General features: G+C 36.8%; 3 protein-coding genes across 3 annotated transcripts in view; 1 reads left to right on the plus strand and 2 right to left on the minus strand.

The window, feature by feature from the left end:
- Positions 1-691: 691 nt before the first annotated feature.
- Positions 692-6506, minus strand: rpl22 (ribosomal protein L22). The gene is made up of 4 exons (XM_084396200.1): positions 6417-6506; positions 5654-5758; positions 3325-3449; positions 692-888 (listed from the first exon to the last, which is right to left on the minus strand). Exons 1-4 carry the CDS (start codon positions 6426-6428, stop codon positions 744-746), a joined length of 387 nt encoding a protein of 128 aa, XP_084252326.1. The 5' UTR covers positions 6429-6506; the 3' UTR covers positions 692-743.
- A 1366-nt stretch (positions 6507-7872) lies between these two features.
- rnf207a (ring finger protein 207a) lies at positions 7873-25513 on the plus strand (the record flags this gene model as incomplete). Its single annotated transcript, XM_084395833.1, is given in 17 exon segments — positions 7873-7946; positions 7948-8061; positions 10914-11040; positions 11132-11276; positions 11351-11372; positions 11374-11415; positions 11491-11566; positions 12576-12701; positions 12936-12982; positions 14808-14820; positions 15054-15307; positions 19461-19623; positions 20486-20671; positions 20759-20810; positions 20908-21025; positions 24145-24225; positions 24308-25513. Coding segments are annotated over 17 exon segments (1791 nt in total). The 3' UTR covers positions 24459-25513.
- Positions 25514-25926: 413 nt separating this feature from the next.
- Positions 25927-26831, minus strand: part of nr0b1 (nuclear receptor subfamily 0, group B, member 1) — a 2239-nt gene continuing 1334 nt past the window's right edge. Inside the window, exon 2 of the mRNA XM_084396198.1 lies at positions 25927-26831. This exon is cut by the window's right edge and continues 72 nt beyond it. Within this exon, the coding sequence (XP_084252324.1) occupies positions 26662-26831 (170 nt within the window). The 3' untranslated portion in view covers positions 25927-26661.

A 26831-nucleotide genomic window follows, 5' to 3' on the forward strand; every position in this document is an offset into this window, starting at 1 on the left:
CTTCTTGCAGTTCTATAAATGTGAATGGTGACTGAGGCTGTCATTCTGCTTTCGCATTTTGGGTGAACAAAAAATGACCAGGTTTCTGTTATTTAAACGAAATGTTATTAATTATAAAGCAAATAAACATTCCAATTATTCTTTTGAACCTCCTTCAGGACAATCCGCGAATCATAAGCCGTTGCCAAGGATACTGCTGCCACACGCTCTACGTAATAAAAGAAGACATTTAAAATAATGTTGAGAACACGCTGCAACCATCAAGAACAATTCAAAACGTCGGAGTAGAAACCAGCATACACCAACCTAAGCTGGTTTTCTGGTCTCCCTGTCTAGTGTGGTTTTAGGCACTTTTCAGCTGGTCCTAAGAGTTGAGCACAAGCTTGGGAGATCAGCTAAAACAATCAACCATTTCATGCCGGTTTAAGTTGTTCCCTGATAAATGAACTCTCTGAACCCTTTGAGTGCACAAACTTCAGTTGCTATGGAAATTATTGGTCCTGTCTGACTGGTGGTAAGAGTCTTTATATGCTTTTAATGGAACATAAAGGAACAGACTTCTGTTGCTCTAAAAATAGAAAGAAAGTGGATAATTATAAATCAAATGGATTTTGCCAGCACTTTTGCACCATCAGAGCAAAAGACACAATGTGTTGAACATACTAAAATGAGCACACCAGACACAAAGAAACAGATTTCTTTTGAAAATTTATTGAATTTACAAAAGAGTGGCATGGAATTATTTAATCTTCGTCGTCTTCCTCCTCCTCATCCTGATTTATCTGGAAGTAGCGCAGTTCATAACTCTCCTTGGTGTTCGCTACTACACGCAGCCAGTCACGCAGGTTGTTCTTCTTGAGGTACTTCTTGGTGAGATACTTCAGGTACCTGAAGACAGAAAAACACTTAAGTGTGACCATTCACAAATGGCATTGAGTTTCAAATGATATGGTAATATGGACATAAACACTGTAAAGAAGTCTGAGTTTACAGCCTCTTCCAATGTGCATTTAAAAACTACAAATACAGGTTCTCAAATAACCACAAATGATGACAGGGGGGGAAAAATCAGAACCCTACATATATATATGATTAGAATTTTTTAGTAATAAAAGTCACTATTTATAAATATAGATAAAGGTTTTATAAGTAACTACTTTGTATTCATACCATTTGTTTTACTGGGCAAAAAAAACACAATCCCTATGGTAATCAAAAAGGTCTTAATCAGATCTTGCTTCCCAGACATATATTTGACAAACATGTAGATGTAGATCAGTGGTTCCCAATTCCAGTCCTCGTGACCCACTGCTCTGCACATTTTGTATGTCTCCCTTATTTAACACACCTGAACCAGATCATCAGCTCATTAGGAGAGACTCCATGAACTGAACTGAGTGTGTCAGCTAAGAGAGACCTACAAAATGTGCAGAGCAGTGGGTCACGAGGACTGGAATTGGGAACCACTGATGTAGATGACATGCCACAAAGAGAAGAAAAAAAGTGATGCAATATTTAAAAAGCAGCAGCAATACAATAATTAATATGTATTTTAGGGATGCATGATATATCGGCCACCATATCGATATACGTTCATTGGTCAATTGTTATTGTTATCGGCCCAATATGCAAATTTAGCAGATATATTGAATAATGGATCATTTCCTTCGACTGAGACACTTCAGATGTTCACCATGATGGTTTTTAATAGCTTGAAATAAGATTTGAAACACTTCAAAAAAGGAAAACAGTTAAGTGCAAGTCGAGTCTGTCACATAGGCTACATAAAATTATGAGAATATTATAATGGTGTGCTTGGGACATGGATTTGAATGGGGAGTCTTTTGTTTTATTGACCAATATATCGGTTACCGGCTTACAAATATATTGTAATATCGGTGCATCCTTCATGTAGTGCCTTGTAAATGCCTTGCTTGAATTTTCACAGTATAAGTGGAATAATAGTCATTACACGAAGATCATAGTAATGTATCCGAATTACACTAATTAAACAATTAACTTATAAGCCACTGCAAAATAAAAGTGATTTAATGACCACTCTCAAAATGACTTAATACTGTATATCCAACACACTAACAATGGTAAAGCTGACATTAAAGCCACAGTATGTGTTGCTTTATGTTTTTAATATTATAACAGTAGTATAATCTAGCAAGCAAGCTGGAATTCAACATCCAGACACATCAAAAGATGTGCATGATTATAGTCTATATATAATAGAAAAAAGGAATTTTGACAGTACTTACACTTAAAATACACGTTTGGTAGCAAGATGCAAGCACAATACTTCAGTTTGTCATTAAATAAATCAAGGATGAATGTAAAACATCTCAATGACTGAATTGGCAGTACACAACACTTTCAGTTTGCAGAATATGGGCTGTTTAGTCAACGACGACATTTACATTTAAGCTACAGTGCGGAGTTTGCAAAATGTGTACGCTTATGATTCGACAACATTCTAACTGAGAAAAATGGACACTGATTTACAGAGAAAAAATGTTTTTTTCATTGACATCTATCCAGTTTTGATGACTAAGGGGCTGTTTGCACGACACCGTTTTAATCTAAAAACGGAAAACTATGCATTTCATTTACACAACAACGGCGTTTCATATATATATATATATATATATATATTGCACCTTTCAATTCACGTTGTTCACCACAAATGATCAAACATCTTACAAAATGACTATACAACAGTCTATCAACAGCTTACCTGACCATTCAACAGAAAAAAACGGGCATGACCATATTCACGGTGCGGGAAATATAAGATTTCATTATCACTTTTCAATTGAGTCTTATTTGTTAAAATTAATGCATTAACTTAAATTAACAGTCGGCAATATATTTTAATACATTTTTACAGCATTTATTAACCTTTGCTAAGGTTAGGTAATAAACATGTTTATGTTGGTTCGCAGTGCATTAATGTTAACAGATACAACTTTTGATGTTAAAAATGTATTAGTAAATGTTGAGATTAATATGAACTAAGATGAATAAATACTGTACATGTACTAATAAAGGAAATTGGATTGCATTGGAAATAACAGCAACAGAGTGATAATGGCAAAAGACCATATAAAGTGCACAAATTTTCTCTTGCCGTTTGGTAATATACGTACAGAATTTTTCAGATCCATTATCTTGACTACTTTTACATCTCATTTTAGTTTTAACTGATCTAAATTTTCAACATAATGGTCACAGAGTAATAACAGCAATAAGCTAATAGTTAGCATCCCTTCCTAAGCATTTAACTTCAGGGAAGTGGATCTCTAATCTCAGACTCACCTTTTAGAGAAGGGGACCTCTGATGTAACTGTGATTTTGCTTTTGCTCCTTTCGATGGAGACCACACCACCACCCAAGTTACCAGCTTTACCATTTACTTTGATGCGCTCCTGAAGGAACTGTTCCTAAAGAGAGAGACATACAGACATGCCAATAAGATCATACAGAAATACAACAGCAAGCCATTAACCCCTGTCCCCACATTTATAACAGCTGCACAAACATCCATCAGGTATTTTGAAAATTAAATAAAATCAAAATCAATTTTACAGAATGAATGAAAAAATAGACTAGACAACTACAGAGACTTAACTATCAGTACAAGTACACTTTGCCAATTATTTAAGGCATTAACAGACTATGGGCCCTATCTTGCACCCAGCGCAATTGACTTTGTACACCGACGCATGTATCATTCCTATTTTGCACCCGACGCACAGCGGACTTTTCCCTCCACAGACGCACGTCGGTAAATTACGGAATGAACTTGCGCTCCCGGGGGGCGGTTCAGCGCAAAGAGGCGGCGTGTTCCGGCGCAAACGTTCCCTGGTGCTATTTTGCAGGTTTAGAAAACAATTCCGCCACAGACCAGGAAAAACCTAGTCTAAAGTCAGTGGCACGTTGCGCATGTTATTCATATGCAATTTTAAGGGCGCATGCTTGGTCATAATCAATGTAGCGTGTGCACAACGCACATACACTTTGCTTATCTCATCTACACACAGACGCAGCAGTTCTCATTTTTAGAAAACCATACATTACAAGGAAAAATATTAACATACGAGGGAAATCATTGTGGTGTCCATGAAGATGTGAAAAAAATAGGCATAAATCTAGCTTACACATTTACCCAAATTTTTATACGCCTGTTTAACAAACTAATTTGGGTGTGTTTCTCCCATCCCCATACAATGTCACTTCTCTGTCTTTTACGGCCCTGACGAGAACGTCGGTCTCCTCGGCTGTGAACCGCTCCTGGCGTGCGCCTGGCAAATCCGCCGTTATAATAGCAATCCGCCATGGAACAAGCGCGCCTGCTCTTAAAGGGAATGTGAGATGTCGCTCTGATTGGTTTATTTCACGTTACGCCCAAACCACACCTATGAATAATGAAGCTACTTCAGACCAACCCATTTTAGATTTGCGTCGGGCGCAAGAGTCATTTATCCCGCCGGTATAATAGCAACAGCGCCCAAGACCCGCCCACAAGGTTACTTGCGTTTCAGATCGTTAAAATAGGGCCCTATGGCTGCAACAACTAATCGATAAAATCGGTTATTATCGACAATGAATTTGATTATCGATTAGTCACGTCTGCGTGCTGTGCCTAGGAAACCATAAGCCAGTCACATCGCTTTACAGTAATGAAAAACCCATTTCTATGGACAAAACATAAAAAGTTTTGCCATTTTGCATATTCTGAAGAGCGTCTTTCTTCACAGATTTCAATGAACGAGCGCCGGTGCGCACATACGCGTCAAACAGACGGAGCGCAGTAGAATAGGAGTGCATTAATTATGCCTAAACAGGGTATATACAGGAATCATGGAGTTAAATTTAATAACTTAAGACCCCGCGGACACCCTGCTAAATACTTTTTTTTTTTTGTTAGAAATTAAGTGTAGTTTTAAAATTCGACATGTAACAAGTAATCATATTTATGAGAGCAGTAACAGTAAAAGGAAATATTGTTGGAGTAGCCCATTTAAGTAATTACTATGTTCAGATGAGTGAATGTGTGTGATCATACAGCATAGCCTACATAGATACATTCACTATATTTGTTTTCATAGACTGTGTGTTGTTTTCATAGTGTTTACATTACACATTGTTTGGAGGACAGCACTGGGACCATATACTATTCAGTATATGGAATAAAATAGTTTAAAATAGTGGATTAAAATCTATTTAAAAAATATTTTTGAATGTATAATAAATTATATTTCTCAACAGATTTAATCGATTATCAAAATAATCATTAGTTGCAGCTCTATAACAGACAAATTATATTTTTGTTTAATGTGCCATTTAGGGGCAGGTCTACCTGAAATGGATACAAGCAGGAAATGCAGTTCTACATGTGTACATAAAAGAGATCCAGTTCTGATATTTTGATTAAACATTATGAGGTTGAAAAAAATAAAACGTATGCAAGGATGAAATATTCACAATATGATATATAACATGCATTTAAAATGGATGGGATGAATTCATTTCATGCAAACTTTAAAACATACACAACACTCAAAATGGCTTGTCAGTCTGGTGATCGGATTGGCGATTTCCAGTTTTGTGTGCACTATGCATCAGAAAACCAGTGTGCACTTACAAAGTTAGCAGCATCCATGATGCCATCCTCCACAGGGTGGGTGCAGTCCAAGGTGAACTTTAGGACCTGCTTTTTCTTCTTCCCACCCTTGGTCACCTGCTTTTTCTGTGAGACAATCAAAAACACAGGATGAAATCAATAGAGATCAGTGTTTCCATAAAAAAGAACTGGATGGCTGAATTCATGTAAATACATCTAACGTTACATGAATCAATCACGTTTCTCTGATCATTCATAAAAATAGCTCTAGCAAAACGGGAATCTGACAGCATATTTGACAACGACCTACGGTTACACATATTTCAAAGCAATAACGAAATGAGTTTAAAAACGTTGAGGTAAACGTGAAATTAAATCTCCAACGCAGGCATATACTTTTTGGCTAAGTTAGCTTCGTGGTTTTAATTCTTTGGCTAGGAAATTGCTTTAAAAACGAAATACAAAAAATATATAATGATCTACATTTCGATACATCAGTATTTTCGAGACACGCTCAGTATTATAGTAGTTATCGTGTCGGTTCTATGAGAAATGCTAATCTGCTAACTGGACGTTGCTACAACGTGGTTGCTCACGAAAGGCCTCCCTCCAGACCTCCGGTAAACAAACGCTTTTAAAAACAACACTGATTCACACATTCTTTCGTTAATCAAATTACTCAAACTCTCAATGATTCGCCTTTAATATTCACTGCTTTCTGCGAGCCTGGAGGGACGTGACAAAACGTATTTTGTCGTTTCTCAGAAAATTTGCTCGTACTCACAATCGGGGCCATGGCCGACAGTTTGGCAGAAAGAGAGAGGAGAGGGAGCGCATGCGCATTGAAAACTTCCCGTTATAATCTATTCCAAACACAATCGATAGAATCAGTTATTCGGAGATTGATTAGTACAGCCACTGGATCATGAAAATAGCCATTTTATTTAATGCCTTGTCTAAAGTATGTTGTTAAGTGGAAAAATCGCTCGAAATAAATAGTAAAATATTATCAAGACTTACTATTTGTATATGTCATTGAGATTACTAATTCACATGGCTTATTGGAAAGACTTGATAATATATATATCAAGTAATCAGGACATATAGGCTACAGACAATATGAACATAGGCTATTAAACTATTGGTAAAAGTAAAACAATAACTTAAGAGATTATTGATATCCTGTTGCACAAATAAAAGTATTATTATTTAATACAGGGTAGCCTACACAGGCTCTGGTTTCTCATATTGTCAGACTGCAGTTCAGCTTTACCTTTGGCAACCCCCCTTAGTCTCTCCTTTTGCATTCAGTTATCCTCCCCTCCATCATAGTCAGCTGCTTGGCATCAGGCTCCTGTTGAAGAGTCCCAGCATTACTGTCATTCCAGCTGTAGATAGTGGTCAAGACCATCGTGTTAATCCACTGGCCCCTCCTGAACCAAGCCAAATTTACTGAGTGAGCAACTGTGTTTTGCTTGTGAAGAGGAAATGAGAACTGTCTCTACATGCACTCAAGCACTCAGGGAGACATAGTACAGAGATTTGTCTTGTTGGCCACATTATGGAGTTCATAATGCCACTTTTGCAGTATGTTTGGAATAACAAATTTGCAAACTAATATAGGACCGCATTGTTGTTTGTTTTTGATCAGGTAAGGCTTTTTTTTTAAATTGCATATAGTGTTATGTGAACTGCTTTGCTTCAATAAAAGACTAATTTTGAAGTAAAATCATGAGAAAGATGGATTTACATGAAGAATTTATAGCACTGTTTACTGATTGATTGATTTTTCTATATCACTCACTGTATTTAAAAGTGAATATATTATATTAGAACACTAGTCTGAATTTAATTTGTTAGTTTTATTAATGTGTTTTTATTTATGACAATTTGCCTTTTGTCTTGTTTTTATTTCCAACCCAACTTGTCAGAGAGAGAACAAGATTCTAATGTTATAATGATTAGTTTGAATGAAAAAGTATTTTAAGAAATGCAGATTATTATTTTATTTTATTTGTTTTAATTGATGTTATTGTAGAAATTCAGAAAAGCATATTGCTTACAAAAATCAAACTAGTATTTACATATAATGTCCCACAAAACTAGATTATAGCTATTCTTTAAAAAATTGTTAAACTAATTCTGGATTTTTAAAAAAAAGCAGAGACATTGGATATAATTATAGTAATATTCATTTCGAACTATCCCAAATACTTAAAGGTATTTGCTGTTTTTTACAGATGGCAGGAGGAATCATCTTCTCTCACGATGACCAGTGGGATCCAGACTATTACAGGCTCCATCCCCTCGTCTGTCATATGTCATGAGCAATACAGCCAACCATGTCTTCTGGACTGCTACCACATCTTCTGTGCCAACTGCCTGCGTGGCAGAGTCAATGACAATCGCCTCAATTGCCCCCTCTGTGGGTAAGCACAAAAATATGGGGAGGTAAAAGACACAAGTGGTAAAGAAAATACAAAAAGTGTGCAAGAATCATGCCTGACCAATTAATGCGACATCTTTGCCTCATGTGAACATTTGTTCTGATATCAAACATTTTAAATACTACTAAAAGTGAAATAAGTCACCCATAAGTAGACAATGTAGATGCTGAAAAAACTCAAGCAAAAGTTGCTTTATTGAGATACAGAAACCTTTACCTCAAGGATTGGGGGGTTGGGTGAGGAAATGGAAATCATGACAGAAGCGTTCAATCAGAACCAGCCACAGCAAACTGAAGCCAAGTTACATCTGGGTCTCCACTTATTCTAGTTTTCTTCAAGCTGGAGCTTGTGTTAATTCCAAAATGAATCTTTGCCAAACCTGGATTCCTGTAATCTTTCTTGTACTATACCCACCCACTCATTACACTCTGTATATATAACCGTCAAGTCTTCTGTTTTGAAGTGCTCTCCAAGGTTTTGATGACTAACAAATGTTCTTCTCATTGGTTGATGCTACATTTCATCATTTTCAATGTATATTTCTTTGGTTCAAAGTTTGTTGATCAATAACAACTTAGTCTTATGTGCTGTTGCAATCATTTCTTGGTCTTGAATTAAATTTCAAGTTCATGCAACATGCAACAAAGAAACATCATTCTTCCAGGCCAGTGAGGTCCAGTTAGGAGCAGCACAAGGTTGTTGCTGTTTGGACAGCTGCAGGACGACCCCAGCATTCTGATTTTAGCACCACAACAACCACTCCACATGATGGGCTCTCCGTGCATTGATCCCACAGCTTATAGCAATTACACACAATCTGGTGCTGACCTATTTAATCTTGTTTCGAGGTGACTCACAGATCTGCTATTTTTATGCGTTTCTTTACAATGTGCAGGGCAAATCAAAAGAGTGAAATTAATTAGTGATACAAAGTTCTGTCATGAAATTCTAGATGGCACCCTCCACCCTCCCCAGCTCCGCCTGTATAGATCTGTTATGGGTAATTCATGTATGCTATGTTGTACAACAGCAGCATGTCTTGCTTGCTCACAGCAGTGTGTCATGTGTGTATTGGCGGTAGCAAGTCCCGTATTATTACTTCCTACTTGTACTCTGCAGCAGCAGGAAAGAACATATCTATTCCGCCAAGACCAAACATATCAACATTGTCGTATCCATTACCATGCCAAACACATGATAAAACAGAGTTGTAATGACAGAGATTGTATATCAGCCAGGCTCCACAAAGAGACCTTCTAACCTTTAAAATAGCACAATAACGGCACTTAAAATAGTTTTCTAATTGAATATATTTTAAAATGTAATTTATTCCTGTGATGACAAAGCAGAATTTTCAGCTTCATTACTCCAGCCTTCAGTGTCACATGATTCTTCAGAAATCAAACATTCAGATTTTGGTTCTCAAGAAGCGTTCTCATTATTATCAGTGATGTGATGCTTAATGCTTATTTTTGAGGAAACGATGATACTTTTTTCAGGATTCAAAAGAACAGCATTTATTTGAAATAGAAAGTTCAACTTTTGTAAGCTTCTGTATATCAACATTACATCGGCCATTTGGCATCCTGTCCTGTAGAGATCAACATCAGCTAATAAAAACCATACTTATTGACCACTAAAAGTGTAAACAAGGTATTTTGAATACTTTCTGAATTGTTTCCTAATATAGCAGGTCTCAATGATATGTCCTGATCCAACTACTGTTTTAGAAAAGCTTGTGTAGCTTGTTGTAACTAGCCATGTTTTGAGCACCAAGTATCTAATGATACAGCAGCAAAGCTTGCTATATTTATCCATTGGTTCCCACTGCAAACTTGCATTTGTGGTGTCTAAGTAGGCTGGCTTTATAAGACCAGTGTAGTAGTGCCAACAGTATGTGGTTCAGTGGGTAAAAGCAAAGCTCATTTCAACAATGCAGTCCATTACCACAGCCTAACATTAAAGAAATGCTGCAGTGTGCTTTCCCAAATTGTAGAACTTTTTCATTGCTTAGATTCTATTATATGGTAGGCTATTTGTTTGCATGTGAGTGTGGCGGTGTAATCTTTCTCAGTTTACTGTGAGTGTGGGATCTAGCTTTGTCACTTAAGAGTTGCAGATAATGAAGCTTTTGTACTTTGCAGTACCACACACTCCCTCATGCAGTGTAATCTAGGAATTCACCACTTTGATGCTATTACTGGCACAGAAAAGCTGGTTATACTGGAAACAAGATAAATGTGGAGACTGACGGATGTACATATTTGTGTCTGAGAACACATTGAACACATTTGTTATTCCTTTTACCCTAAGAACTTTTAGAATTTTTAAAATGTATCACAAAGAAAGGTTATGAAGAAACAAGAAGATTACATATTTTAGGACCATTTCTGGACTATGTCTAGGTCGCCGGTTGAATGCAAGCAAATTTGTGACCATGTTAACTTTGAGTTCATGCAGATCAAATATCTAAAACATTTTATGTCCATTTTTCAGTTCAGTATGATGATAATATTAAATTAGTTATATTATAATATTATGATAATATTTAATATTAAAATGAGAAATTATCCTATTCCATTCATTCCAACATATTTAATGTGTTATAATTCAATGTATTATCACAACATCATAATGAGTAGCTATTACATTACAAAATGTAAATGCATGCGGGTTCAACACCCTAAAACACCCCCCAGAAGTACAAATTCTGAAGAGAATTTGACCGCCGACAGAGAAAATCGCATTGGCTATTTTTGGCCTACATTTGACTGGACATTAGGCTACTTTTATTGTACAAACCTGGCAACCCCTGATGTGCATGTCTCTTACAGGTACCCCTCAGTCCTGATGGGCACAAATGCACTTCCCCCAGAGGACCGTTTGCTGAGGTTTCTGGTGGATAATTCGACAGACAGTGTAGTACAGTGTGCTAACTGTGATATGGAATGCAAAGCACAGGTACATGCAAAAATATGCATTCATTTATTTTCAGGCATCAGCAGTAACAGCACATCTTTTTGACTGAATGTGCATGTATATATGTGCATAGGATGCTGGAGTGATGTATTACTGTAACACCTGCAGCCAACCACTGTGTGGAGAGTGCAGAGAGTTCACACACAAAGCCAGGATGTTTTCCCAGCATGATATTGTGTCCCAGGCCAAACGCACCAAAGAAGGGCACCGCAAGTGCTGTGAGTTTATTCCTCCATATACTATTAACGTGTAAAGTCAGACTAAATTCTGATGTTTCGCATTTCCTTATCAGCGCTCCATGAAGAGCTATACATCAAAGTCCATGCTGTGCATCAAGTGTTTCAGAGACATGCCAAAGTAAGACTGCTGCCATTTGAATTGCAAACGTTTATAAAATGAATCTGACTAATATTATTTAATTTCATGATACAGTGAGAATCGCACCCACTGCATTGACATTGAGACTGCATATGGGCAGGGATGTGAAATACTGGATCAAGCTGTTCTGGTGAGTAAGTAAAAAGTAAGTAGGGATTGTTCAATTCCAGAAACTTCCAAGAATCTTATAATATTTAAAGCATTAACTGAAAATTATAAATGCTTCATATCATCTTATACTACAGAATGTACACATGTACAGTGGATGTTACATATATTAATAAACGTTCAGTTTGGGGTCAGTACGATTTTTTGGAAACAATTTAGTTTAGGGTCCAATTCTCACTATTAACTAGTTGCTTATTAGAATGCATATTACTAGGATATTGGCTGTTTATTAGTACTTATAAAGCACATATTAATGCCTTATTCTGCATGACCATATTCTACATCCCTTAATCCAACCCAATACCTAACCTTAACAACTACCTTACTAACTATTAATAAGCAGTAATTAGGAGTTTATTGAGGCAAAAGTCGTAGTTAATAGTGAGAATTGTACCCTAAACTAAAGTGTGAACTTTGTTTCAGAAATTAATACCTTTATTTAACAAGGATGAATTAAATTGATAAGAAGTGACAGTAAAAAATATTCATAATGTTACAAAAGATTTCTGTTTCAAATAAATGCTGTTCTTTGAACCTTCTATTCATCCCAAAAAAATCAACAAAAAAAAAAACTGTTTTCAACATTGATAATATGTTTCTTGATCACCAAATCAGCATATTAGAATGATTTATGAAGCATCATGTGACACTCAGCTTTGCCATAACAGGAATAAATTATATTTTATATACAATTATTTAAAATTGTAATAATATTACTGATTTTACTATATGTTTGATCAAATCATTTCAGCCTTGGTGATTATTAGAGAAACAAGAAAAAAAAAATTACCAACCCCAAATTTTTAAACATTAGTGTATGTGATTATAGGAGAATATAATGTGTTAGATTTAGAACAGAGCTGAAGCTCTTAAGGTGAACGTCCAACATCTAGTTCAAAGAGTACGACTGAACCTCATTGTGGAGTACCGACAAGTGGATGCATCTTGTACTGACCTGTTTTCCCCTGAAGGAGGTGAAGGAGCTGCAGATGTCAGTGCGAGAGGCCATCATATTGCTTCAGGCCATGCTGGGTGAAGTGCAAACAAATGCAGAAGAGGAGGAAAGTGCTATCTGTACTCAGTTTAACAGTATTCAGGTGAGGTAACACACCAGAAGGGGGCACACTGTGACTACAGACCAGAATAATGGGCACCAGAGCATCAGAGATGAATTCTTGGACAAAGATCATGACCCAAAACCATACAATTTAAGGATAATGTAATTTGAGTTAAACAGGCTTAATATGTGCTCAAAGCATCACTGAAAATTGAATGTTGAGAATACAAAATAGTATTTAGTCCAAAAGTAAAAGCTGTTCTTTTCTTCCCAGGAAAAACTTTTAGAGAGAAAAAAGGACCTCTTAAAAGCTGCGGAAAGGTAAATATTGTCCCAATAGATCCCGTAAGTCTAAATTGTCTATCCGTGCCAGTTTATCCACATGGCTTTGGCAGAGCACAGAGTTGTGGTCAATGTTGGAACAGCAGTGGCTTTGGTTTTGTTTCATGAGTCCTGTTATTTGTTATGAGTTTTTTTTCTACGTCCCCTTTCCATCATTGCCTGGAAGCTGGCTTGATGTCTTCCAGGAATTAAGCTATTTATGTCAAGCTGCAATATAGGACTCAGCGTGTACGTGTGTGTGTGTGTTTTTATATCGGGGACATGCAAGAGCAAACAAAGGACGAAATGTTAAAATCAGGCTGATTTTTGGACATATACAGTGTATTTGTGTTGGAAAGGTCTATGCATTGTGTATACATTGGCCCAGAGGGTACTAATATATTTTTTTTACCTAAATTCTCAACAGTCAATATGAAGAGAAGGAGAAGGCACTAAAGGAACAACTTTCTCACCTTCAAGTATTTTGAAAGGATAGTTGAGCCAAAATTTTTTAATTCTGTCAGGACCACTATCGTCAAATACGATTGACAATTAGCATACAGTTTGGAATGGCGGTATGGTTCCATTCTGGGCGAGAACTCCTTGGCACATCCATGCAGCTTAGCAGGGAGAGCAGCAATAACCCCCCTTAGGGTAAACAGAACAGAACCAACATGAATGTATGCAGATGTCATTAATTCAAGATTTTAAAGTACAACATAATTGGAGAATTTATTCTGATTCAAGGGGAATCAGAATGCCAAATCCTGACTGGACAAGAGGAGGAGCTGGGGATGGAGAAGGGTAATTAGCTCCTGAAAAACGGGATAGCTGCTGATAATACTGAAGGAGCTTATATATATGTATACAGTGATAGGTGTCTTATTCCTATAGGTAGACATGGTGATGAGTCAGCTGATGCGAGCTTGACTAACGTGACCTGCCAGAACTGACGCTACTTGATTTCTGTCATCATTTACTCTCATGTTGTTCACAAACCGTAGGCCCATGACTAATTTAAGGTCATAAATATATTAAATGTATTTAATGGTATTTAAAAAAAAAAAAGTATTGATTATCATTTGAAGAGATATTAAATTATTTATTATTAAAAAGCTGATGATTTAATAGGCCTACATTTTTTGTGAGCATTGAACGTTCAAAGTAAAAAAAAAAAAAAAAAAAAAGCCCTGTCCTATATCCACCTCAATATGCGGAAGGATCAGGAGGCTTTTGTCTAGGCACTGGAAGGTGGCAGCACTAGTGGCGTTTTAATAGGATCCCAATCAGTCGACTGCGTCGAACGTGAGCAACTGAAAGGGAACGTCTCGGTTACATATGTAACCCTCGTTCCCTGAAGGAGGGAACGGAGACGTAGTCCCCTAGCCACTATTGCTATACCACCACTGACCGGGTTCCGCTTGGCTCCTCAGTGAAAAACCACTGGTGCGTGCATCCACTTCCATATTTATACCCGCGCTCCGGGGCGGAGCGTGTGATGCGATTCACGCACGCCAATGTCCATTGGCTCGTTTTTACAATACTCGAAGATGACAGGCTCCCTAGCGTGATCCCAATCAGTTGACACGTCGACTATGTCTCCGTTCCCTCCTTCAGGGAACGAGGGTTACATACGTAACCGAGACGTTTCCTTTCGCAGTGCAGAAAACAGCATCTTCTCTGCTCAGCATCTTCACATGTCGACAACACAAACCAAAATCTTTGAGGCCTCAGCTACTAGTGTTTGAGGGCGGGTCGAAGTAGACACTGTTCGCAGGCAGCCAATGAAGACCAAAGGCTGGAATTATGCAAATTTGTTACGCAGGTTTGTGCAGGAAGTAAGATTGGAATTACTGACGACTCGTTTCAGGTAGTTCAGAATCGGTTCTTTCTTTTGGAAAATAATACCTCATGCACTCTGATTTTTTAAACTTGGCAGAACTTTTACATAAACAGCTATATTATACACTACATGAAAGGTAATATTCGAAAAAGCATTATAGGGGCACTTTAAATAATGTCTCAAAGAAAAAGTTTTTTTTTTATATGTATGCCCTATGACCCTTAACAGAAGTTGATGGACAGACTGTGTAGCATTGTAACGCTACCTCACAAGTTCTGCCCTGTCCAGAGTAGCAAGGTGAGTTTGAATACCAAACTTCTGCTGCCCTTTGTGCAGACCTCTGACACTAACAGAGTGTATGTATCAACTCTACAGATAAACACACACTACCATGCTGAGTTTGCCCTCTGTCTGGAGCCTCTTCTGATGATGGGCCAGCGGAGGCCTGGCTCTGTGACTGGAGGAACTGCCTTGAGTGACAGGTGACTGAGCAGTTTATATGTTACCAAGTACAGCATGAAAACTATTATATGACTGCACTGTTATTCAACCTTGGACTGACTGTGTTGCTTACTTTGCTGACGTACTTATGAAAAAACATAAATGTATGTTGGTGTGATAAAAGGACATATAACTGATCTCATTTTTATAATCAGATGTTGTGATATTTATAACTAGAGCAGTAATAATGGCCACACTGTAAAAATTCAAACTGCAAAACGATTTCCCATTAAATGTAAAAAATGTATAAATAGAACAATGTTTTTTAGGTAGCTGGAGTCCATTTTAATTTAAATAAGATAATAATGTAAATCTAATAATATGATATATACATTACCATTCAAAAGTTTGCGGTAAGTGAGATTGCGATCCTTTTTTAAAATAAATTAATACTTTTATTCAGAAAGGACAAATAAATGGATCAAAAGTGACAGTAAAGACATATATAACGATACAAAAGATTTATATTCCAAATATATCATGGTTTCCCCTAAAGTAATAAGAAGCACAACATTGATAATAATAAGCAAAAATTCTAAGCACCAAATCAGCATATTATGATTTCTGAAGGATCATGTGAAACTGAAGACTGGAGTAATGATGCTGAAAATTCAGCTTTGTCATCACAGAAATACATTACATTTAAAATATATTAAAATGAAAAATAATTATTTTAATAATATTGAACTGTTTGTTTTTGCCATATGATCAAACAAATACAGTCGTGGTCTCACCAAATCTCAACAACCCCAAAGTTTTGTCACAATTAGTACAATTGTTTTCATTATAATTTATAATATGCACGGATATGCCATTTTTTATGCACTTGGACTGCTCAAATTGTCTGCATTCTGTCTAATGACACAGATCTGTCTACAGACAACAGGAAGGAGACACTAGCATTACGCTGGTGCTTTCTCAGCCGGTTATTAAGCTCCTAAACAGAAAATCATTTATATAACTCTCCCTAACAATGCACCAGGTGGCAACTGTCCTGTTATAGCTAGAGTTAGTTTTGTGTCTGTGAGGGGCCAGGAGCTGAGGTGATAACATGAGGCACAGGGAGCCTGACTTCCTGGAAAGCTCTCATTTCGGGAGAAGGGCTCTGAGAGTTATGCCACTGACGGACCACTTCAGAGCCTTATTCATAATATAGAGCTGTATATGAGTACTGTTTCCAGATCAGTTTAGCTCTTTAGATTGCAGTAAGATTAGTGCAGTAGACGTGAACATGTTCTGGTATAAGTGCAAATCTACGTATATGAACAGAGCTTACAAAAGAAAGGGATGTGATCCTAAATTCCTTTTCTCCGAATCCACCTCTGATCTCACTGCATAGAATTTTAGGTTGTGTTAAAGTCCTGTTGCTATGGAGTGAACTATATGGAGTTTTATAAGCACTTTTCTAAGAAACTGGAGGCGCTTGTTGTGGGAATATGCGCTTAGTGCCTTCATATATTCCTGTATATCTGCATAGTGTAGCAGTTATTTTCAGGACTGATAAATGTTAGCTATGCAGTTCTGCCTTTTCAAAACTAGTTCAGAGTTTGCTTGGCATGACAAATTGCATATTGTTATTCAGCAGTCCCAAATGTAATTGGACATTAGCATTTGAGTATTTTTATTAGATTATTATTTTATTATTTATTAAGAATCAGTGAATAGGTCACATCACCCACCCCTATCCCAACCTGTGCAGCATTGTGAAAGGTTAGCAACAGGGATTGATAATGTGATCGTTGCAAACCTCTCTGTAAGAACGTTCACACTGTGGCATGTACATTTTTTATGTTTTTTAATAAAGGGGAAGGAATTGTAGAAAAGCAGGGCAGAAACAAGCTGGCCAAGTGAGGTTTTTTTATTTTTTATTAATGAATTTAAAGTTCTGTCACTCAATTGTATCAAAGTCATCATTTTGGTATCATGACAACACTAATGTACACTAAAAGTTTGAGATCGGAAAGATTTTGTAAATGTTTTTTTTAAAGAAGTCTCTTATGCTCACCAAGGCTACAATTATTTGATCAAAAATACAGTAACATTGTGAAATATTATAACTGTTTTCTATTTTAATATATTTTAAAATGGATTGAAGTTGAATTTTTAGCACCATTACTCCTTTCTTCAGTGTCACATGATCCTTCAGAAATCATTCTAATATGCTGATTTGAAACATTTCTTATTATTATCAATGTTGAAAACAGTTGTGCTGCTTAATATTTTTGTGGAAACTGTCAAACATTTTTCAGGATCCTTTGATGAATGGAAAGTGAAAAAAAAAAGAAACAGCATTTATTTGAAATAGAAATCGTGTGTAACATTACAAATGTCTTTACTGTCAATATTAATAAATTTTATGTGTTTGTTTGATATTTTGTTATAATGCAGTGGCATTCGTACATTTTTCCAATGTGGCTTAAGCATCCAAATATTTGTTGGAGCCACACCACAATATCAGTCCTAATCCTCTAAACCTATTATCATGATTAAAAGTTTCCATATTGAATTCCCATTGTCATGCATGCCACACTATACGCCCTGCACGTTTTCATAAAAGACCCGGCATTACGGCCTCAATGCATCTACACGGAATACCCATGGTGATAAGAGATCAGAATGTATACAACTATTCCACCACAGCAACCTCCATCTCTCCATAGAGAGTTCAATGACGCAAGTCCCTGTGACAACTTTCCACATCAATCATCCCTACTGTTTTCAGGTTTGTGAAGCCCTCCACCAAACAAACGTCCTCCCCCATCTGCCCCCATGACAACAGACAGTACAATACAGGCGTCAGGCTTCTCTCACTATTTTTAACAGAATTTCAGAGAAGTGTTTCGGATTCTGCTCGTTGCACAGAGTTCACGCAAAGCGCTTTGTTCCAAAGCTGCTGATGTCACCGCTGGTGCCAGGATCTTAAATTGGTAAAAGTAAGGGGGTGGGACACTTGTCACTTAGGCTCGGAGAACATACATTGTCCAGACTCACTCGAGGGACTTGTAACGCCACAGTACTAGGGAAGAGAGATTAGAGGAGCTTTGAAACTAAGGTAACTGTCTTTATTCTTGTTGTTTTCTTAGTAACATAATGAGCTTTCAATAGGGCTTTTCATTTTTGATCTTTTAATTCTTGTTCCTGAACCTCAGGAATTTCCAGCTGAGGTTTGTGGACTGAGGTGGGAATGCTGCATTTCTGTGCATCGTTAATTGTAGTGACCATCAATGGTCATCAAGCTCTGATAATGGATAAGCACCAGAATCTGAGTTTAATTTTAGCCAAAATAGGTCTGAATGTCAGTGTTTTGATGGTTGTTACATAATATATTAATGTTCTGCTTCAGCCATAGAGAATTACGTTGCTTGGGTCAGTGTCGTTATTGTTAACATAAACTTTCACTATTAAAAATCGTTTTCGTCAATTGAAATAAAGATGAAATAAAATGACTAAAATTAAATACAAATTATAAACTACATAAATCACAGTGTTAAATAACATTAAATAAATAACATTAGTTACCTACTTTAGTTAACATGAATTAAGAATGAACAATACTTACAGCATATATAAATCTAAATTATTGTCAATTTCAACATTTACTAAAATCAAGTTGTTTGTTAACATTAATTAGAACTAACATGAATGAACATCTGTATTTTTATTAACTAATATTAACAAAGATGAATAAATACTGTAACAAATGTTTTGGTCATTGTTAGTTAATGTTTGTTACAATAACTAATGTTAACAAATTAAACCTTATTGTAAAGTGTTACCATTAAAGTTAAAAAGAAATATTAAAAAACTAATACAAATGACAAAAGCATTTTAAAAGCATAAAAATATTAATAAATGACAACACTGCTTTAGATGTGTATTTATTAAATAGGATTGTTTATCCTATAAGGTTTTATAAAAAAAAAAAAAGTTTTGTTTTGTTTGTAACAAAATTTTTACTTTTTTTTTGTATTTGCATGTGCATCTTTAAGGATTTTCCCATTGGCTTAAAGTCCGTTCTATGTCAGTAGCTGCCAGGTTAAAATCTTAGCGAGAGCAATCTTTGCCTTTAAAAAACAATTCGGACTACAGGTGAAAAATAAGAATGAATTGAGGATCTCTCATTTCCTTTCACAGGCTGTCAGCTCTGTCTATGTCTTGCCCGTCCCCATCTCTCAGTGAAATGCCTTTTGGCCGCAGGCCCATCTTTCACAGATACATTTGTACCAAGGTGCTGCTGGCCGAGGGCAGAGAGTCACCCTTTACTGAGCACTGCCGCAACTTTGAGAAGAGCTACAGGGTGAGAATTATAGTCTTCTTTGATACGTTGGACAGAATTAAACTTCTCTTTGCTATTAAAGAAAAAATTATATGTCAGCCTCATCATTCTGTTTTAAATGGAAATACCTCATGATGGGAATCCCTAAAAGGTTCTATATATGAATGCCTGACAGAACCCTTTAAGGCAGTGGTTCTTAACTAGGGGGCCAGGGTCCACTGGGGGCCTTGCAAACTTCAAAGGGGCCTCAAGATGATGTCATGATTTAAAATAAGACAAAACAAGCATTAAAGAGAGAGTTCACCTAAAAAAAAAAAAAAGGACAAATCTGTCAAGTGCCTCAAGTTATTCTAAACCTGTATGAGTTTTTTTTTTTTTTTTTTTCTGTTGAACAAAAAAGAAGATATTTTGAAGTATGTTGGTAACCAACATGGTTGGTTCCCATTGCCATCCATAGTATTTTATTTAATTTTTCATACAATGGTAGTCAGTGGGGACCAGCAACTCTTTGGTTACCAACGTTCTTCAAAATATCTTCTTTTGCGTTCAATAGAACAAAGAAATATGTAAAACAACATGAGGGTGAGTAAATTATGACAGAATTTTCCTTTTTGGGTAAACCACCGCTTTAAGGTTCTATATATAATCTTTTCTTCTAGACACTTCAAAATATATTATATTGTATACATTAAATAATCTCTTCTGTACTGTATTATTTCTCAATTTTGCACAAGAATGCTGAAACCAAGAGAATCAAATGCCTTTTCATTCCATTCATGTACTCTAAAACAATGCTTTTCTTGTATTTTGGGTAAATAAAAAAAATTAAAAAAATACAATTGTGTAGATATGTGTATTATTTGATCAATATTTCATGCCCCAGGTTCTTCAGACAGAAGTCCAGAGGCTGAAGGATGAGGTTCAGGAGATGCACAGAGACCTGACAAAACATCACTCTCTCATCAACACGGACACCATGGATAAGATCCTGGAAAGGTCTCTAATCATTGATGAACAGATCGCGTCTCAGTACTCTGCCGTGCAGACCCAGAGATCCGTATTTCAGGAGGTGAGGCTAAATTATAATTCCTGCAAAAACATATTCTTTTTTCAAAACACAGCAGTGCACCTTAGAATATTTTGGTTGTGTTTGTAGATATGGGATGTGACCTTTCAAAGAGTAACCAATGAGCAAGAGATCTATGAAGGTGAGGAAAACAACAAATTGTCTGTGATGCCTCAGGGTTCATTTTATCATGCAAGTTAAACTATTAATTTGTGAACTAATTAATTTACTAATTACAGCACAGCTTCATGACCTTCTGCAGTTGAAGCAAGAAAATTCCTACTTGACAACCATTACACGACAAATTGGACCCTACATCTTATCCATAGCAAAAGTGAAAGAGCGCCTGGAACCCAGGTTGTTTTAATATTTAAATATTCATGTTATATATACACACTCACCTAAAGGATTATTAGGAACACCTGTTCAATTTCTCATTAATGCAATTATCTAATCAACCAATCACATGGCAGTTGCTTCAATGCATTTAGGGGTGTGGTCCTGGTCAAGACAATCTCCTGAACTCCAAACTGAATGTCAGAATGGGAAAGAAAGGTGATTTAAGCAATTTTGAGCGTGGCATGGTTGTTGGTGCCAGACGGGCCGGTCTGAGTATTTCACAATCTGCTCAGTTACTGGGATTTTCACGCACAACCATTTCTAGGGTTTACAAAGAATGGTGTGAAAAGGGAAAAACATCCAGTATGCGGCAGTCATGTGGGCGAAAATGCCTTGTTGATGCTAGAGGTCAGAGGAGAATGGGCTGACTGATTCAAGCTGATAGAAGAGCAACTTTGACTGAAATAACCACTCGTTACAACCGAGGTATGCAGCAAAGCATTTGTGAAGCCACAACACGCACAACCTTGAGGCGGATGGGCTACAACAGCAGAAGACCCCACCGGGTACCACTCATCTCCACTACAAATAGGAAAAAGAGGCTACAATTTGCACGAGCTCACCAAAATTGGACAGTTGAAGACTGGAAAAATGTTGCCTGGTCTGATGAGTCTCGATTTCTGTTGAGACATTCAGATGGTAGAGTCAGAATTTGGCGTAAACAGAATGAGAACATGGATCCATCATGCCTTGTTACTACTGTGCAGGCTGGTGGTGGTGGTGTAATGGTGTGGGGGATGTTTTCTTGGCACACTTTAGGCCCCTTAGTGCCAATTGGGCATCGTTTAAATGCCACGGCCTACCTGAGCATTGTTTCTGACCATGTCCATCCCTTTATGACCACCATGTACCCATCCTTTGATGGCTACTTCCAGCAGGATAATGCACCATGTCACAAAGCTCGAATCATTTCAAATTGGTTTCTTGAACATGACAATGAGTTCACTGTACTAAAATGGCCCCCACAGTAACCAGATCTCAACCCAATAGAGCATCTTTGGGATGTGGTGGAACGGGAGCTTCATGCCCTGGATGTGCATCCCACAAATCTCCATCAACTGCAAGATGCTATCCTATCAATATGGGCCAACATTTCTAAAGAATGCTTTCAGCACCTTGTTGAATCAATGCCACGTAGAATTAAGGCAGTTCTGAAGGCGAAAGGGGGTCAAACACAGTATTAGTATGGTGTTCCTAATAATCCTTTAGGTGAGTGTATTTTACTTCTGCTTTCCATTTGCTTAATATGGGTAGTTCAGTCAGGACCACTTTGAGAATTACATTTATTGGCAATCTTTGGATTTGGTAAGAGACTTAGGCTCTAAAGTGCTCGAGCTGCCATACTAGATAGCTTGAGACCCATCCTTGAGACACAAATCCCCCAAGCCTTTTAATAACCAAATGTTTACAGAAGGAGATACAATGATTATGTACATAGAGTTTCTATACAGAATCCACTGCTCTATTATGAAGATGCTAGGAGGTGAAGGGGTGGAGGTGGGTGTAAAGTAGGTGGAGTAACAAATCAGCTGAGCGTCAGCTGATATTGTTTAGCGATCAGTGGTCTGCCTGAACTACACTTGAATTCCATTTATTCATTCCATTTATTTATTTAAGCTCTATTTAAAGGGATAGTTCACCCAAAAATGTAAAGGTGCAATGTGTAATATTTCTGAGGATCTATTGACAGAAATGCAATATAAGATCCATAACTATGTTTTCAGTGGTGTATAAAGACCTTACTTAATGAACCGTTATGTTTTTATTACCTTAAAATGAGTCATTTATATCTACATAACCGCGGGCACCCCCCTTCTATGAAGGTCGACATATTGTGACGTCATGTTTCTACCGTAGCCGACAGCAAACAAACAGCGCTACAAAATGCGTTTTGTCACTAACTTGAATGAGAAGCAGTAGAAAAAGACGCAGCAGAATACTCAGGTTGTCCCTGACTCTGCATGCTGTCTGAACGACGCCTCGGACATCGTAACGTTAGCTATTTCCCCTTACCTAGCTGCTTTGATGCTCTTATCCATAGCTCTTGTCTTATACTAACTAGCATGGAAACAAGCTATGGTAAAGTCAGTGAATAAAAGACTAACACAATGATGAACAAGTAAAAATAACAATCGCAATAATGTGGTTTTACTGAATAATTAAGTAAATATAATTTAATATAAAATATAATATAAAGAAGCCTCATTGCTTGACTTGCTACTCTCTGCTGACTCAGACTCAGACATCTTCCGATCCTACGTCGGCCACCGTAGCTTCTCCTTTGAGTTTGCAATTTGAGGGATAGGCCGTGAGTGACTGACTGTTTGCAATTCGCAAATCTCACCACTAGATGTCGCTAAAAATTACACACTGCACCTTTAAATTCTTTCATTAATTACTTGCCTTCATGTCTTTCCAAACCCGCAAGACTTTCGTTCATCTTCGGAACACAAATGAAGATCTTTTTGATGAAATCTGAGAGCTTTCTGTCTCTAGACAGCTACCAACTACCAATTTGACGCTTCAAAAAGTTCATAAAGAGATTGTAAAACTAGTCCATATGAATTAAACGGTTTAGTCCAAATTTTCTGAAGAGACTCAATCGCTTTATTTGATGAACAGATTGAATTTAAGCTTTTATTCATTACTCATTATTTATACAGCTTCATTCGTGTGTGTTACGCAGTAAATTTAGGCTGCCACAAGAACCAATGAGGTTTGTTGTCGTGCGTCAAGCAGGTTCGATTGAGCTTCTGTTTATGTTCACTGATCAATGTTTATATGTAACCTAAATTGAATTCTGTTCATAATAAAGCACTCAATTTCTAGTTTTACGATCTCTTTATGAAGTTTTTTGAAGAGTCAAAGTTGTAGTTGCATCGCTGTCTATGGAAAGATAGAAAGCTCTCAGATTTCAACAAAAAGATCTTCATTTGTGTTCCGAAGATAAATGAAACGAAAGTCTTGGAACAAGGTTTAGAACGACATGTGAGTGAGTAATTACTGACAGAATTTTCATTTTTGGGTGAACTATCCCTTTAAATATTTTAGTCATTAAATAGTAGTTGATGTTACAGGTTTCAAAAGCCTGAGGATGATCGCATGGACACCATAGTTAAAATCTGTGAGGACAATGCAATGACTACTGAACAATGCAGGTGATGTATTTGATGTTACTGTTTAACAGCTCAAAGTGCAAATGTTAAAACAATAACAATGACATGTCATTTCTTCCACCAGCTGCAATGAGAAGAGTTGCTCAGCAGTCTATGACAGGGACTCTCTTATCCTGCCGCCTGGTGAGACACTACTAAAGAGCAGTGACTTCTGTTGGCAAGGAAAGCCGATAAATATTTCAGAAACGTCTTGCTGCAAAGAGCTGCCACTATAGAGCTGCATATATGGATGATGGTGAACACTGACCACAAACGTGGCATGTGCTTTCAAGCATGTGCTAGATGTCAACACATGAACATGGGGCTTACCAGTAACTTGAAGGACATGAACGGAATATATGTTTTGGTATATTTATGGAATAATGTTTTAAGTGTGTCAAATCAAATGGACCTTAGCTATAAACCGATTGCATCGGATGGTGCAAAAATGTTTTACAGACTGGTTTGTGACTTGGTGTTTTGCATTTAATTTCAAAGTTCAAAAGAACAGCATTTATTTGAAATACAAATGTTTTGTCTTTACTGTCATTTTCGATTAACGGAATGCATCCTTGCTCAATGAAAGTATTAATTCACCTCAAACTTTTGAATGATCGTGTGCAAATGTGATTGTAAGAATATAATATACTGACTATAATAACAAGCGTTCTTCTATCTCACTTGTCCCTGCCTTTTTGTACAAGGGCCATTCAATGCATCCCTCTTAGATTTCTTTTTATATGTTTTTCTGCATGAATAGAACAGCACTGACTAATACCAGACTAAGAATGTGGTATAAATGAAACTACGGAGCCACAACTCAATACACAAGGTGAATATTTCTGACACAGAGTGCTCAGCTATACAGATACAGAGAAAGAAATGGGGTCACAGCGACCTTCAAGTGTACGCCGTGGATGTAAAATACATGTGGTGACCGAATATTGAGGAGGGGAATGAATGAACGAGAGTTCAGGACTCTTTTCACAACAGTCATAGGCCTAGATATCATATTTCCTTACCGACCTAAGGTCTTCATAAATACACACAAAGTGCCTAGTTATTCTTCCTCATTATTTTTTACCGTTTCACTGTGGTTGAAGAGGTAAAAGATGCTTACCTGGCAGGCACCTTGTGGTTTTCCTATGTCTGGCTCTGTTAGTTTTGATAATCCAAATGATTCTCTAATGAGTATCTTTCTTTGTCTCTCTTAATATAACTGTAGGCCTAGTGTAATAGTGATATAAATTGCAAAAACTGCAACTGCAAAATAAATATTTTTGAAAATCCTACATAGGCTACGTCAACGAAATCAAGAGGATGTTACTTTAAAACATGGCCTAGTCCTACTACTACATAAAGGACATAATGAATCAGTACAGTAACTTACATTTTAAAAACATATAAATTGCCACCTACTTCGTCTATTTTTGTTCCACCAATGACAATAGTTTCCGAGTCAGCGAATCAGCGTCGCGTAATCGAAAGAATCGTTTGAGTGAATCGTTCAGTGATGTCCCGTATTTCACTTGTTTGATTCCTGAACGAATTGGTGTTTTTGAATGACTCACTCATAAAGACAGTCCCTTGTCGCCACCTACTGACGTGTCTATGTAGCCTGCAGAGGTTAGGTAAACAATATTGCTACATTGAGGTAAGAAACGATGTCATCAACAATGATTTCCTAATTATTATTTTTATTTTCATAACTGTTTTGTATTTGTGCTTAGGTCTGTCATCCCGTTGACATGTTTATCGAAATGTAACTGTTACTGTAATGAAAAAAAAAAAAAAAAAAAAAATCTGTCCCGTATTGTGGGAAATGTGAAGGAGTGTAACCATGTTCCATTATGTCAATGCATAACAAAAATGTACAATACTTTCTAATATTCAAATACAGTTTAAACTTTATAATAACTTTCATTAACAATACTAACCAAAATTATTACATTATGTAATGCGAAACAGATCATTAGTTCATATATATATATATTCAAATTGATAGTCATGAAACAGTGAGAAACACTATTTTTAGATGTAATATATTATTTTTGCATCAAATATAATTACATTTTAAAATATATATTAAATGCCATGCATATATAAATGAATGCTTGTTAATGATCTCCTAATGAAAGTTAATATAAAGTGTCAACCAGAATAAGGCGGCACAACATCACATAAAAGCAAGTAAACAAAAACATAAAAACAAACAGTCAGAACAAAGTTATAAAGCTCTTTCCCCAAATGGGAAAAACGTTGTCATCAACTTTGGATTCAGCGATGAGTTCAACTCAGAAGGCAAAAAGAGAGCTCTCATATATTGTACAAAAATAGCATGTGTAAAAAGGAATCAGTCATTTTCAATATCTGTCCGTCCACTGCCGACTGCCATTCTTTCCAACTTTGATAATTCAGTCCTGGTTTTTGAATTAGAGTTTATTTTCCATAAAACATCTCCAGAAGAAGTTCCTCCATGTTGACTGCTCCAATGACCGGTTTGAAGAAGAGACCAGCCACCACGTTGGCGTTGATGGATCTCAGCATGGAGAGAGCGAGGAAGAGTTTGGCGAATCTTGCACTGTCCCCGCGGTGAATCATTTTGACAT

This window comes from Rutilus rutilus (assembly GCF_951802725.1).
Source record: "Rutilus rutilus genome assembly, chromosome: 22".
Taxonomy (NCBI): Eukaryota; Metazoa; Chordata; class Actinopteri; order Cypriniformes; family Leuciscidae; genus Rutilus; species Rutilus rutilus.